The sequence below is a fragment of the Fusarium poae genome, chromosome 1, assembly GCF_019609905.1.
Source record: "Fusarium poae strain DAOMC 252244 chromosome 1, whole genome shotgun sequence".
NCBI lineage: Eukaryota > Fungi > Ascomycota > Sordariomycetes > Hypocreales > Nectriaceae > Fusarium > Fusarium poae.
The window spans coordinates 11,880,369-11,897,200 of NC_058399.1; the positions used below are offsets into that span (position 1 = coordinate 11,880,369).

The 16,832-nt window shown below is 40.0% G+C and overlaps 2 protein-coding genes across 2 annotated transcripts; both read right to left on the bottom strand.

The window, feature by feature from the left end:
* Nucleotides 1–7,399: 7,399 nt before the first annotated feature.
* On the bottom strand, nt 7,400–8,460 carry FPOAC1_003863 (uncharacterized protein; the record flags this gene model as incomplete). Its single annotated transcript, XM_044848418.1, has 2 exons — nt 7,400–7,487; nt 7,637–8,460. 2 exons carry the CDS (start codon nt 8,458–8,460, stop codon nt 7,400–7,402), a joined length of 912 nt encoding a protein of 303 aa, XP_044714334.1.
* A 7,060-nt stretch (nt 8,461–15,520) lies between these two features.
* FPOAC1_003864 (uncharacterized protein) lies at nt 15,521–16,816 on the bottom strand (the record flags this gene model as incomplete). Its single annotated transcript, XM_044848419.1, has 4 exons — nt 15,521–15,921; nt 15,973–16,355; nt 16,410–16,492; nt 16,550–16,816. 4 exons carry the CDS (start codon nt 16,814–16,816, stop codon nt 15,521–15,523), a joined length of 1,134 nt encoding a protein of 377 aa, XP_044714335.1.
* Between the last annotated feature and the right edge of the window lie 16 nt (nt 16,817–16,832).

A 16,832-nucleotide genomic window follows, 5' to 3' on the forward strand; every position in this document is an offset into this window, starting at 1 on the left:
AGAATCCCATGGGCATTGCGGAGGTGGTTTTTAATAGCGGCTCCGGTCGAACAGACAAAGCAGAAGTCTGACTTCTTTTTGAAGCCTCGGGCGAAGCAGTCTGCACAGATCCACTTGAGCTTATTACTCTGCCGCGAGTTGGAACGGTCCTCGACACAATACCCATATTGCTGCCACCACGCCCTCGTGTCCTGGCCGCCAGTATAGCGCTCGAATCCGGGCCATTTAGCCCACTCTTGGCAGCCCCAGAGTGCCCAATCAACCTGAATAAAGTCGCCAGCCATTCCACGAGGACGGGGTGACGGTGTCGCTGGCAACGAGGTTCCTAGAGACGACACAGGAGGCGAAGACGAGTACTCGACGCGCTCTGTTGCACCTGACTGAATCGACGGGAGAGGGCTTGAAAGGAATGGTTCGGACATCGTGGCGTTAGGTTAGTCACGTGAATCGAGTGAGCTTATAGAGAAAGGCTAGAGCCATCGAGGCTTCGCCAGTGCTCAACTTATAGGTAACGCATCCATAACAGCAACGCAAACAATGACCTCGCGCGTCATATCCAATGGTCTACGCGACGACGACTCTTGGCACAACCACTGGTGCTCGACGGTTCTTCAGGTGCATAGCGCATTAAATACAATAGCGCCAGCAACCTAGTCTCTAGTCCAGGTATTATTCTAGCTAAATAAACACTTAAGGTTAATAAGATTATATAGCAGTTATAGGTTATATATAGGCTATTCCCTTAGGATAATATTCCCCTAGGATAATAATAGTAATTAGGTTAAAAATAAATAAATCTTAACCCTAAGTTAATAGAAAACTAATATTAAATATTAATAATAGGCCTAGAAAATAATAAAGAAAAAGAAAAAATTTAATTAATTCTTTATATATAAGTAAATTATAATTAATAATTTAAAAATAGAGTTTATATATTACTATAGTAATAATAAAAGTAAGTCTATTTATATTAAGCTAGATATATTTATATTAATAGGTATTATTATAATATTAAATAATAATAGTATTATTATTTAAATATAATTAAATTTAAATTATATATTTTATATTAATAGTAATACTATTTACTTACTACTATATATAATTATAAAAAATAATATAGTAAACTAAATAATTTAGCTTTATAAGTAGCTTAATATTTTACTTTATTTAATTTATAAAATAGCTATTAAACTTAAGGTTAATAAAGTAAAATATTATTATTATAATTACTATAAAACTATTAAAGAGTAATTATAAGTAGTAATTATATTTATAGTATTATTCTTATTATTAAGATAATACCCCTAGATATAATAAAATCTAATAAATAAGAATATATAATTACTACTAGATAGAAATATATTAATCTTTAGGCTAAAGATATATAAGGGGTTTAGCTATAAGGCTAAGGGCTATTACTTTTTAATTTATAATAAATTAAACTTTTCTATATATAAGACCTATAATAGATATAGAATATAAATAGAAAGTAAGTATAAATAAGAATATATAATACTTTAATTACTATATAAAGCCTTATATATAAAGTATTAGATTATTAATTTAGTATAAAGTATTAAAACTACTAATATTAATAGTAATCTAACTATTAAATATATTAATAATAGTATAATTATTAAAGATACTTTATTACTATAGACTATCTAGGTATATAAAAAGGATCTAAAGAAAGTAAAAATAAAATAGTAATATTAAGTAAAGGTATTAAGTAAAATTAATACTAAATTAAGATAAGTATAATTTATAAAATAGTTAATATACTTATAATAAAGAGATAAATTAATATTATACTAGGCAAGGCTATTACTAGCTTTTATTGCAATTAAGCAATAAATATAGCCCTATAAGTATTATAAAGTAAACTAGAGGCTATATAAATTAACTAAGAGTTTTTAATATAAGCTTAATTATTATATAGAGAGGCTAGATAAAATACTAAATAAAATACTTAAGTAGCTTAATAATATTAACTTAACTAAGCTAATATTAACCCTATTTAGCTAAAAGCAGCAGTTAAATATAATAAATAGGTATAATATATATTAATAGTAGTATTTATACTATTATATTTAGATTTAGGTACTTAAGTATAATAAGGCTAAGGCAGAGTATAGTATTTAATTTATAGAAAAGCAGTAAAATTCCCTAGCTAATATTATTTAGTAACTTAATACTATTATTAATAAAAAGAAAAGGCAAAGGTAATAATAAGTTATAAAGGGCAATAAAAAAAAAGATAAAGAAGAAAAAAAAAAAAAAAAGAAAAAGAAAAAGACTTTAATAAAGAGATACTTAATAAAGCTATCTTTAACTTTTATATTAAGTTAATTAAATAGAAGCTTAAGAAAAAGTAATATTATAATTTACTACTCTACTTTATAGCTATATTAAGTATTAAGGAAAATAATATATAGATACTATCTTATATATATACCTAGTTTCTTATTAATTTCTTATAATATAGGCAGATTCTAATATTAAAGTACTTCTTTAAAGATAACCTATATAACTCTAATAACTTAAATTATAATATAAGCTTTATAGCTATTAATTAGTTCTAAAAGGGTTATTATAATTAACTTATAATTAGCTTATATATACTATTTAGTACTATTATTTAGTAAATAATATATAAAAAGGGCTACTATAATTAAAAAAAGTAAGTAAGTATAAATACTATAGAATAGTAATAATATAATACTTAACTATTTAAGTAATAAGATTACTATAAATAGCTTTTAATAAGTAATATAAGCATTTATATAAAAAGCAGAGAGCTAGCTTAATAAGCTTATAAATAGATAATAAAGTTAAATCTATAAAATAATATAACTATAAGATATTATTAATAGCTTAGTATTTAAGGGCCTAGGGCAGTTATTTATAATAAACTAAAAGAATATATAGCTTAAGCTAAATATAGAGAAGTTAATAAGGCTATTAAATATAATACTATAAAAGATTATTAATATAAAGAATAGTAATAATTAAATTAAATGCTATAAATAGGTAATAGATAAATATCTTAGCTATGTCACGGGCTGAGTCCGGCGGTACGGGTGGACAGGGAACGCTTCGGGCGTAATAGGTTCTATTGCTACGGATAGGCACTGCAGGCAGGTCAGGCTCTATTAACAAGACGTAGCTCAAGGAGCTACGTTCAGGATCTGACTGGCGGTCTAACTAAGGTTACGGCGATAACGCTATCGCCACGTGATCTGATCCACTTGTGACTCTAGGGTAGGTTGGTCTGACTTCGAGCTGTGACAGTGCCCCCCTCTTTAGCATCGAGCTCTGCCGAGACGGGCTACTGTGGTCCGGGCTTGTCAGGGTATCTCCTGTGGAAGTTCGCCACGATCTCTGCAGAATTCTCCACGTAGGCAGCAGGGACTTCTGTTGGGTCTGCATATCCGGCCCATTTCACAGTATACTTCAGCCTGGGGCGGCCTCCTCGGCCTCGTCTGTCCCATCGGGAATCCACAATGTCTTCAACCTCCCACTCTTCCACTCCTTCGGCTTCTACTGGCGGTGGCGGGTCTACGTTCTGACCGGGCAGCGGATTGGTGGCAGCTGGCTTTAGCAGGCTCGTGTGAAACACGGGGTGTATCTTCATGCTGGCGGGCAGTTCCAGTCGATAGGCGTACGGGGAGATGACCTTGCCGATCTTTAACGGGCCGATGTTCTTCCAGTCTAGTTTCTTCTGTGGCCTAAGGGTCTTGATATTCCTGGCGTCTAGCCACACTGGAGTCCCCCTACTTGGTATCGTCGGGCAGGTCGTCTGTGTCGGTTCGCTTGGGCTTCGTAACGGGCTTGTGCGGCAATGCTTTCTGATCTCAGGTGCTCTAGGATGTCGTTCATCGTCTTTGCGAACTGTTCTGCGTCTCTAGTGGCTGGGGTTCCTCTGACTGTAATCGTGGGTTCAAAGCCCATTCGCGGGTGGAATCCATAGTTTGCAAAGAACGGAGATACGCCGGTGGTTTCGGATTTCAGGGAGTTCGCTGCGAACTCGGCCAGGGGGAGCCATCGGTTCCAGTCGTCCTGTAGGTATGACACGTAGGCTCGCAGGTACTGTTCCAACACAGCGTTCAGGCGTTCAGTCTATCCGTCGGTCTCAGGGTGGTAAGCGGTGGATAGTAGCGAGCTGATCGACAGTTGTTTGGTGAGCTTCTGCCAGAACTCCGCTACGAACTGGGGTCCCCGGTCCGATACTATAGTCTGTGGGAGCCCATGTAGCTTCCACACTTCCTTCAGGTAGTAATGGGCTGCGTCTTCGGCATCGCAGGTTCCTTTGCATGCGATGATATGTCTCATCTTGGTCAGGCGGCAGGCTATAATCAGGATGGCGTCATTTCCTTCGCTGGGCGGCAGATGTGTGATAAAATCCATTGACACATGTTGCCAGGCTCGTTCGGGGATAGGCAAGGGTTTCAGCACACCTTGCTTCGCTTCTCGGGCTGGGTTGGCTCTTCGACACGTATGGCAGTTCTTAACCCATTGTTCGATGTAGGCCAACATTCCGGGCCAGTAGTAATCCCGGGAAAGCAGGTCATAAGTGCGGGCACGACCTGGGTGTCCTGCTATAGGGTGTTCGTGGCAGGCTTTCAGCAGGGCGGTCTTGAGGGCGTCGTGGCTCGGGATATAGATGCGGTCCCGGTACAACAGTCGTTCCTGGACGATCTTGCACTCTGCAAGCGTAATCTTCGGGTGTCGCGGTGCGTCGGTCCTGAGGGCTTGTAGTATCGACTGCAGGTCTTCATCGGTCTGGTATCCTTCGTTCAGCAAGCGGTCGATCTCTTCTGGTAGCTCTATTGAGAGTGACGGCTCCTCGGGTGTTGGTGCGGGTTGGTTCTGTTGTAGTGGGTGGCGGATGCGGGCTCTCTGGACTCGTAGCGGCGGAAGTTGCCAGTTCTCTTTCTTTAGTACCACCTGGCTTTGGTGCGCTAAGCGCTCATCCCCCTCTTTAGGGAGGTCTTCTGACCTCCTGGTCAGGGCATCGGGTTTAACTCCCTGTTTCCCAGGTCGATATGTGATCTGGAAATTAAATCGGGACAGGAACTCAGACCAGCGGGCTTGTCGTCGGTTAAGTAACTTCGTCGTCGTAAAGTACTCCAGGTTCTTGTGATCCGTGATCACTTTTATCGGTGAGGGTGCCCCCTCCAGTTCGGGTCTCCATTCTTCGAAGCAGCGAATAATGGCCATGAGTTCCTTATCGTAGATCTCGTAGTTGCATTCCGTGGACGTATGCTTCTTGGAGAAGAAGGCTACCGGGTGCAGCCTTCCGTCATCGTCGTATTGCGACAGCACACCGGCGGATACATAGTCAGAGGCGTCTGTCTCCAGGATTACGTCCTTCGTCCAATCGAAGGGGCGTAAGATCGGTGCTGATGTGAAGGCTCCCTTCAAGTCTCGGAAAGCCTTTTCGCAGGTTTCGTCCCAGACGAACGGTACGTCTTTCTTTGTCAGGTGGTTCAACGGGGCTGTAAGCTTAGAGAAGTCACGGATGAACCTCCTGTAGAAGTTCGCAAATCCTGTGAAAGCTTGTACATCTGTCAGGCAGGTCGGGGTTTGCCAGTTCTTAACAGTTTCGATCTTTGCAGGGTCCATTCGGATGCCGTCTCGTCCCACGATAAGGCCTAGGAACTTGGTTTCCGTAACCATGAATTCGCATTTGGCTGGGTTTGCGAATAACCCGGCAGCTCTCAGTTTTTCAAGCACCATCTTTAATTGCTCGACATGTTCTTCTCGGGTCCGGCTATAGATCAGGATATCGTCCAGGTACGCAGTGCAGAATATATCCAGGTATTCCCTCAGCGCATCATTAATGTACCGCTGGAAGGTCGCGGGGGCTCCTGTTAGGCCGAAGGGCATAACCAGTGACTCATATAATCCGAATCGGGTGCGGAATGCTGTCAGGTACTCCTGGCCTTCCTTGATACGCAGATTATTGAAGGCCGATACGATGTCAATACGGGAGAAGTATTTCATACCAGACAGGTTATTCAGGGATTCTTTGATCAGGGGGGAGCGGGTAGCGGTCCTTAACCGTAATATTATTCAGGGCTCGGTAGTCCACGCAGAAGCGTAGACCACCGCCGGGTTTCTTGACGAATAGTACCGGGGAGGCTACAGGCGACGAGCTTGGGCGGATGAATCCTTTACGCAGATTCTCGTCTAGCCACTCTCGTAGGGCTGTCAGTTCGTTCCGGGACATTCCATACAAGGGTCCAAACGGCAGTTTTCCTCCTGGGGTTAGCTCGATGTGGTGGTCTCCAGATCGGTGCGGTGGTAGCTTCTCTGCCTCCTTAGGCGAGAAAACGTCCTGGAACTCTCGAAGTTCTTCCGGCAGCACGAATGCCTCTGGCTCAGGCTTAAGCAGGTAGTCCAGTTGCTTCAGGGTGACGGTGAAGAGGCGGTAACGGTCCTTCTGGCTGTATATTCGGGCGGTTCGCAGGGAAACCGGGAGGATATCCTTTCCCTCCAAGGCTGGTGGGATACTCCCTTTCATCTGGCGCATGAACTTCTTCGGGACGGTCTGTAAAGCCTTAATCCTTGTAGGCTTGGTTGGGGTGTTGCAGAATTTCTGGCAGTACGGGCTGTTAAATGTGAACGTGTGGGCCGCGAAGCCCACCTGCGGGTCGTGTTGCTTTAGCCAAGGCATTCCCAGGACAATAGGGTAGCTGGCTAGCTGGGTCACGTAGAAGATCATGCTCTTCTGCTCGTGATCGGCAATGCGGAGTCCGGCGCGGACGTAGTAGGCGACCTTCCCGCTCTCGGCAGGTCGCCCGTCGAACACTTCAATCTCGAAGGTTCTCTTCAGGGGTCTAAACTTCAGGTTCTGGGACTTAGCCCAGCTCTCGTCGATAAACCCTTTTCCTTCCGCTCCGCTATCGGTCATAGCGTAAGACGGAATTGGTTCTCTTCCGGCCACATTGAGGCTGGCAGGCAGTATCATCAGGTTCGAACGTTGGTTGTTCTCGTTCTCAATCGGGATTCCATGAACGGAGGCGGCGGACAGTTTAATCTTCGGTACAGTAGGTGCGGGGAGGGGAGCCTGGCGCCGACTTAAGACAGGCTCACCCCGTTTTCCTGGCGTCCTCGGGAGTGTCTAGATCGGCGGGAACTGGCGCGGCTGGATGTAGGCGAGTGTGGAGACGGGGGCTGGCTGGTGCGGTTGGGGCTATAAGCGAAGGTGGCTTGACGGAGCCTGGTTGGACGTGTGTCAGGTTCGGGACAGTCGCGGAGGTAGTGGTTGGCTGAACCGCAACGGAAGCACTGGTTGTTCTCCCGTCGTTGGTTAGGGCGGTTATAGCGGCGCTGATTGCTGAGGTCCATAGGTTCTCCGGCTGGTTGGCGGTTTTCGGGGGGGCTTCTCCCTCTACGAGGCGATGGGGACTTCTTTCGGAGTGTCTGGGGGTACTCCTTCAGCGGCATATTCGTCTTTCGTGACGCAGGCTGTGGCTCCGCTGCGAAGCGGCGTCGTCGGTTTTCCAATTCTTGTAGGAAGGTGGCTAGGTCGTGATATTTATAGCTAGGCGGTGGGTTGTGTATAAGCATTCCGCGTAGTTCTCGGGAGACAGCTTGTTCCAACAGGGTAGGGAGGGCCTCTTCTGACATTTCTCCTTCCAGCGCGAGGCGTTGGAACTCGGCGAAGAAGGTGCTGAAATCCTTGTGAGTCTGGCGAAGGCGGAATAATTCGGCGCGGGCATTATTGATCCGGTTCGGGTCTCCAAAAGCGCGTTCTAGTAGATCGATAATATCCTGGTAGTCGGGGAGTTGGCATTCACCAGCTTTAATGTGCGGTAGGACTTGTGCATAGGCGCGTCCCTTAAGACGGCCAGTTACATAGGACATTCGGGCGAGGCGTGTCGGGAATCGGTCGTGGTTAGCTTTTAGTTTTGAGTGTATCTGGGAGACGAAACGGCGTAGGTCGCTCCGTTCGCCCTCAAACTTGTCAGGGTCGGGTAATCGTTCGGTAAGACTGGTTGATTCGGTAGATCGGGAAGAAGGCGGAGGAGTCGTTCCCATAGGAGTCGCTACACGAAGCTCAGCGGGAGCGCTAGTCTCGGGGGGTTCACGGATAGTAGGTACGGTAGGTCGGGTGGCATCGAGGGCGCGACGTTCGGCGAGGCGGGCCTCGAAGATGTCGTCGTCCTTCCTCTTTAGGGCCTTCTCGTGTTGTTGCTCAGTGTACTCGAGCTGGGCTCGGGCAAAGTTACGCTCAGTGGTGATTTGTTGCAGGGATTGTTCGAGTCCTTGATGTTTATCCTTCATGTTCTGGGTCTCATTCTCCAGCTGGGATATACGGTTCTGGGCGTTCTCGGCGTAGGTATAAACGTTCCGGAAGTATTCGAACCAATCGTCTAGGTGTTCCGGGGCATGGTCACGGAATGACTCGACGCTGTCCGGCAGGAAGGGCGGGAGCGGGCGGGCAGACATCGCGTTCGGTGTCCAACGGTTAGGAGCTACGTAGTGTCACGGGCTGAGTCCGGCGGTACGGGTGGACAGGGAACGCTTCGGGCGTAATAGGTTCTATTGCTACGGATAGGCACTGCAGGCAGGTCAGGCTCTATTAACAAGACGTAGCTCAAGGAGCTACGTTCAGGATCTGACTGGCGGTCTAACTAAGGTTACGGCGATAACGCTATCGCCACGTGATCTGATCCACTTGTGACTCTAGGGTAGGTTGGTCTGACTTCGAGCTGTGACAAGCTAGCTATAATAATTCTAGTTAAGTATATTCCTAGTTATATATATATAGGGAAAGTAGCTTAAGTAAAGTCTAAAGGTATTAATACTAAAGTATTATAATATTAATTAGCTACTAAAGAATATATTTATCTTTAATAGGCAGGTAATACTTATTATAAATTAAAATAAAAGTAAGAGATTAAATAGTAAGTAAGGCTAAAAGGTAATATATTTCTTACTTAAGGGCCTAAGCTTAATAATAGTAGTATATATTATATAATTACTACTATTTAAAAAGATACTATATTAGCTCTTTAGTATTTAAGGCCTATTTAAAGTAATTAGCCTATAGCTATAAAAGTTAATTAAGAAGAAAATCTAAGATATAGTAAAGCTAAGTAAGTAGCTTATACTTATTATAAGTATATAGATTAGGGTTTAATTAACTATTTTAAACTATTAGTATATAGCTATTAAGATAGATTATTAAATTAAAAGATTAATTATTTAATAAGTTAAACTAGAAATTACTATAGTAAATAATAATAATAAAGTAGCTAATCTATTAACTAGAGAAATATATTAATAATTAAAAGTTAAATATATATAGAATATTTAAGTAATATATAGAAGTTAAATTATATAGAATTATTATACTATTAATCTTTAATTTCTAAGTTAATTATAGCTAGAGATATTATTAAATTTCCAGAAGATTAACTATCTATAGTATTAATTTCTAGCTTAAACTAATAGTAATTTTAATAATAGAAAATACTAGACTTATAATAATAATATTATATTAATAGTTAATAGATTAGTAAAGAGGTAAAGGCTTACTATAGACTAAGAGGTATATATAATAGTATTTACTCTGCTATTATATATATATATAATATATTAAAATTATTAAAATAAATTATAATTAATATTAATATAGAAAAGATAAGGAAATAGCGCTATAGAGTAAGGTATAAGAATAAGCTTATTATAACTAATATATAATTACTATTAGTAGGTAATTTTACTAAGACTCTTATTAAATAGTAACTTAGTCCCTTACTATAAAAATATAGAGATAGATACTAGGCTAAAGTATATACTAGGCAAAGATATAAAATAAAAAATAGTATAATAGTATAATAGTATATACTAGATTATATAACTAGAGAATAATAATATTTAGAGTAAGTTACTTATTATAATATTGCTAATAAGTAATAGTAAAAGTATTTTATTTATATTACTAGCTTTTATAAAAAATAAATAAAGTATAAATAGAAAACCAATTAGTATTATAATTATTCTATTTATATCTCTTATATAAGACTTAGTTTTAAGGGTATATAAGCTTAATATTAATTATATAAAATAAAGAAATAATATCAATTAAGAGAGAGATAAATAGCAGTAAAATATACAATTAGTAATAGTTAATACTAATATAGCCTAGTCTCTAGTCTAGGTATTGTTCTGGCTAAATAAACACTTAGGGTTAGTAAGATTATATAGTAGTTATAGGTTATATATAGGCTATTCCCTTAGGATAATATTCCCTTAGGATAATAATAGTAATTAGGTTAAAAATAGATAAACCTTAACCTTAAGTTAATAGGGAATTAATACTAAATACTAATAATAAGCCTAGAAAATAATAAAGGGAAAGAAGAGTTTAATTAATTCTTTATATATAGGTAAATTATAATTAATAATTTAAAAATAAAGTTTATATATTACTATAGTAATAATAAAAGTAAGTCTATTTATATTAAGCTAGATATATTTATATTAGTAGGTATTATTATAATACTAAATAATAATAGTATTATTATTTAAATATAGCTAGATTTAAATTATATATTTTATATTAGTAGTAATACTATTTACTTACTATTATATATAACTATAAAAAATAATATAGTAGACTAGATAATTTAGCTTTATAAGTAATTTAATATTTTACTTTATTTAATCTATAAAGTAGCTATTAAACCTAAGGTTAATAAGGTAAAGTATTATTACTATAACTGCTATAAAACTATTAGAGAGTAGCTATAGGCAGTAATTATATTTATAGTATTATTTTTATTATTAGAGTAATACCTCTAGATACTATAGGATTTAATAGATAAGAATATATAATTATTACTAAATAGAAATATATTAATCCCTAGGCTAAAGATATATAAGAAGTTTAGCTATAAGGCTAAGGGCTATTACTTTTTAACTTATAATAAGTTAAACTTTTCTATATATAAGACTTATAATAGATATAGAATATAAATAGAAAGTAAGTATAAATAGGAATATATAATACTTTAATTACTATATAAAGCCCTATATATAAGGTAACGTACATGATAAGCGGGTGCAACAGACAAGCGAGTGCAACACAACATCACAACATCTCAGATACAAATAGCAATAAAAACACAACAGACTATTAATTAAGTAAAATTAATCGCTATATTCTTCCATAGACATAGCGACAAGTATCTGACAGGTCCTTGCATTATGTCCTGTCTTGCCGCACGCTCCACAGCGCCTTTCCTTCATTCGCGGAGGCCCTCCTTGACCACCACTTCTCGATGGTCCAGCCACCGCCTGCGCATCAACATCCGTTTGATCAATTACTTGCCTTCCTTCCTCTACTGTCATCACCCCTCCTTTCTGTAGCCGGGTTCTTTTTGCCCTCCGCCGCCGGCTTAGTATCTTATTTGCCTGTTCAAGATCTTGGACCCTGGCCTCTAATAAGGCAACCTTATGCATAACTATCTTTGTTCCCTTGGAAGAAGACCTCAATGCTTCTAGAATTGACTCTGGAGAGCTACTTTTATGCCTTTTGATTCTCTTTTCAAGATATTCAAGCTGAGAGTCGGCTTCAAGGATAGTCTTTGGGGTCTTTGAGACCCAAGGGGTCGAGGGGCTAACTACCTCCTCCACAGGCGTTGGAGTCCGCAGCTGCACATCGAGCTTCGAGATTACACTTTCTGGGTCGAGAGGAGCAAGTCCGGCTCCTCTAAAGGCTGCTTTAATATTTTTCTCTGTCATTGTGGCCTGGTAGGCGGTGTAAAAAGCCGGCAAGAACTCGGTTTTGGAAATGTGGGTTACGGAGCATCTGATCAAATGCTCGATTTCTCGCCCGTAAGCCTTCTTAAGCAGGCCAAAGCACCCGACATCAAGAGGCTGCAGCAGATGAGACGAATGAGGCGGTATACAAAGCGTGATGATTTTATTTGCCTTGCAATATCTCTCAAAGTCGACCGAGTGGTGACTTTGGTGTCCGTCGAGGATCAGGAGACGATAGCGATTCTTTGATTGCTTGGTAGTACACCGGTCGAAGTGCTTTAGCCACTCGAGGCCTATCTCGTTATCTGTCCAGCCATTAGGACTCGTCGCAATAGCCCAATCGCCCGGGAGGTTGCTTTCTCGGTACCAGTGGGCGAGGTGATATTGGCCCGCACCTATGATGAACGGCGGGATCGCTTGGCCCTCGGCATTGATCGCCTGAATGACTGTAATCCATTCCCGGTTTCCAGGCTGCACTGATTTTGGTCTTCCACGCCTTTCAGCACCTGTGACGACCATTCCGCTCGCAATAACGCCCATCATAAAGCCAGTCTCGTCAAAGTTGTAGATTTCATCAGGTCGGATGCCATACTTCGCAATTACATTTGCTACGAGCCTAAACCAGTTGCGAATAATGGTCGGATCTTCACATTTGGCTCTCTGGTAGTCATATTTACGGGGGAAATGCGTCTTGAGGTCTTTGTGTCGCTTGACGAAGTTAGAGGCCCAGCGCTTGCCGACAGGCGGCGTCTCGCGGTCGGCGAGCAATCGGTTAGCCATCTCCTCAACACAACGCAGTCGCGGGGGAAACCCTCGCGAATCCAGATCGAGAATGAACTGAACTATGATCTGTTCTTCTAGATCAGATAGTTTGCGTGATTTTGGGATAGAATCACGCGTAGAAAGGATACCCTTCTGTCGGCGATATAAAGTCCAATAACGGACCTGGTAGATGCCTGCGGCGCGTCGGAGACTTAATTTTGGGTCATTTTGAAGGGCACGAAGTGCAAGAAGAATCCTAGCCTCAATATTTGGGTCTGGCATATTTGGTGGTTGAAAATTAATTGATTAAGTTGAGAAGATGTAAATTACGGGATTTTTTGTTGCACTCGCTTGTCTGTTGCACCCGCTTATCATGTACGTTATATATAATAGTATTACTTATATAAATAATAACTATATATATATATAAGTAATAGCTTTTTATAAATAAATAATAAAAATATATAAATATAAATAATATAAAAATATAAAAAATATAGAAATATAAATAATATATATATATAAATAAAACTTAAATATAAGTAATATATAAATATAAGTAATAATAAGTATATATATATAAATAATATTAATATATAAATATAATAACCAGTATTATAATAATTAAAATTCTAGACTATAATTATAATATTAATATAAATAATAAAAATTAAAAGTATATATAAATATTATTCCCTATATAGATATTAATAATTCTAAATATATATATTAATAATAATTACTAACTATATATATAAATAATAATAAATATATATTTATAAATAATAATAAATATCTATATATTATAAATAATAATAAATATTTATATTTTATAAATAACTATATATAGTAATTATTACTATATTATATAAGATTTATAGTAATAGCTATTAATCTTATTTATTTTATTTTTTAGCTTTTTTTTACTATTAATAGCTAAATTACTAAAGTCTATAGATTGCCTAATTAAAGTAAATAATACTATCCTTTATATAATTATATTTATCTATATAATATAAGAATTACTTATTAGGCAGAAATTTATTAAGCAGTTTAAAGCATTATATAAATATCTCTTTATTAAGATTACTATAAGGATAAGCAGTAACTATATAAGACTGAATAGCCTTTCGGCAGTATTATATAGTATATATAAGGATCATTCTCTAAGAGGAGGCTTAGGCAGTAGATATAAAGGTCTCTATGCAATCTATGCCTTTTATTACTTAAATCTGCGCATAATAATCCTGCCTTTATAGCATATAATATCCCTGCGTCTATTGCCTCTATATTTAAGTATCTATCTAACTAAGATAGGTTTTTTCCCTGGCGGTATTATTATTTTAGATAAATTCAATATATCTGCTGTTAAATAGGGACTTAATCTCGGTGTAGCAGCCTTCTCTATACTATTATATATTGTCTTGCTTTATCGCGGCTTGCACATTGGCGGGATTGAGTCTGCGTTGTGTAGTTATTACAGCGGGTTAAGCTTTATCATTATCAATTACCCTGAGCTGCTTCGGTGAGTGCTTAGGTTTAAATACTCTAGGCAGGCAGGTTCTGAGGGTATTGTGATCGTTAGGCAAGGGAATCTTCTCGTAGAATACTATATTATCTATTATGATGACCTTTTTAATTGCTGGGTTGTAAATCGTAAAGAGGCGTGTGCCGTGATAGCCGATGAAGATGCCCAACCGTCCTCTCGGGGCAGCGTTCTTTAACTTCTTCCTGGTCTCCGGCTTAATATTAACAAATGCCTTGCAACCAAGTGTTCAGAGGTGTGAGATACCTGGCTTATTTTCTCCTCGTCTGTAATTATTGTAGAGGACTTTATATAGGGTCTTCTAAATCAGTACTTCAGATGCTATGGCAACCAGCATATCGACTGTGGTAAGAAGTATCTCCCCCTAAAGCTCGACAGGGATATCGCCTTTGATCGTCGCTATGCAGGCTTTGTCAGGCACTACTCCATGGTTGCATTCGACGGGGCCGTTAGATTCATACTGTTAAGGAGGAGTGACGATAACCTCGATGCTTCTGTTGCAGAAGAACATCTTGTATACTGAGTTGAGGAACTCTCGGCCTCCGTCGATTTGCACTTCGATAGGAGCCTCTCCCTGAGTCATCGTTCTCCAGCTATCCATGAACTCGTGAATGAACGTTGTTGCAGATAATTTATCACGGAGTAGCTGCATCTTCTTCCATCGTGATCCGTCACATACGGCATGGAACATGATTCTGTATCCTTCTGGAGTCACCGCTGTGAACTTATATAGACCGAAGTGCATACGGTAGAGGGATTTATGGATCGCTGTTGTGTATCCTTGGGGCTATATCGTGTGCTCTTCGCGATTTTATATGGACCACAGACGGCTTTAACCAGCTAAGTAGGTATAATGCCTCCGGTCATAGCCTTCCTTGTCTTATTGACGGCTTTATAGTTGCTGTGAACTAGTCTCCCGTGCTAAAGGTTGGTCTTATGTACTTTTCTCGTAGTCAGTATTACCTGCTTCTTTGCTTAAGTCGCGATAACTCCTTTGGCGACTTGAAGATGAAAGCCTCTTGCCTTGACGTTGATAGTTGTGAGAACGTCTCCACGAGAGTTGCAAATGTTGTTCTTCTCGAGATAACTGCCTCCAAGATAGAGCTTCTCACCACTGAACACATTCAAGGGGAAACCTTCTACCAAAACGGCGTGCTGAAGAGATATTGTGTTGATTGACTTTTCGTTGTAGAGGGTAAGGAAGGCGGTCCCCACCGCGGTCAGGTACATAAACCCCCCGCAGGTCGCAGTTAGGATAGTTTCATTAATGTTGCACCAATCTCCTTCGCGAAACCACTTTTCGTTGTTTATAATATATAAATCGTTTCCTGAATCCCAAAGCAATCGATCTTTCTCATTACTCGGTTCAGTATTAATTAAGTGTAATAGGATTACTATTAAGAGGTATAGTAGGCGACTTAGGGATCGTTATTAATTATCGTCAAAAGCATCAGAATTTAGGTAAGGGGCATCATATGCCGTAAGCTCAGAAATATAAGAGGAGGCATAACCGGCCTCCAAAGGGCCTTCCTCACATAAATCAACCACATCTTTTGCAACTCTATGAGATGCCTCCTTCTTCGCCCGAAATCTCTTGTATATCGCCACAATGGCGTCAGGGGAATCTCCTGCATTGCATGCAAAAGAGAAGCTATCGTTCTCGTCATTCGCAGCCTCTCGATTCGAGGCAGCAGCGTGGCTCTGGTTAGGCCTTCGGTTATTGTTATTGTTAAGGTTGGATGATCCGGTCGGTGTGTTGTTATTCAGATTCGGGCATTTTCTGTTGATATGACCCTTCTGATTGTATTCATGACATATGCATTCGGAGTAGTCTTTTGGTGGGCAGTTCTAACCTTGTTGATTGTGGCTTCTCTGTCGATCACCTTGCTGACCTCCGTGTTGACCAGTGTTCGATGATCTATTCGATTCGGCTGCAAGAGACGCGTTCGACTCGTTGGTGTCCTTGGACGGCGACTTTGATTCGGTCTTCTTCGCCCGTTGAAGTCGCTTCGATTCATCCATGAGGTCGTTCTGGCGTTGTTCAGTTTCCATCACCGGTCCTGAGATGCGTTGAGCGAATCTCACAAGACCAACCCACTTGGGGTATATCGCTTCAACGCTTGAGATGAATGTGACTTGTTCAATCTCATCGGGCATGGCTCCCTCCGTTGCTCTGTATCGGCGAACAAGGAGGGGGAACTCATCAACGTGCTTTACCGTTTCTTCGGTGCTCTTGAGCTTCTTTGAGATGATCTTAGACCAGAGGCTCGATCGGTGTTGCACTGCGATGCCGTTGAACCTAGATCTCAAGGCTTTTCACGCTATTATGCCGCTGGTATACTGGCCGAGGAAATCGACTACCCATTCGCCAATAACTTGCATCATCTGCATAAGGAGTTCCGCCTATTTAATAGGTGAAAGTTTTATCGCGATGTTCAATCCTAGCGAGGCAAGCGATACTTCAACGTATCTACCCCCCGCTGGCCACTGTGTCTCTGACTTTAGGAACTGATATGACGGTAGTCTCAGCTTCAGATGCTTCATGTCGACGATCTCCCTCATCGCAGCATCATTCTTTTGCTTAGGCTCCAGTCCTCTCAGCTTTGCTTGGTGCTCACGGCTAATATACTCCAGGTGCTCGGCGGTGAAGATATCTTCGGGCTTGGGTTGGGGAGGCAGGACGACCTTAAGTTGCTTCACTTCGTTGTTTCCACTGTCGACCGACATGTTGTCTCCCTGACTG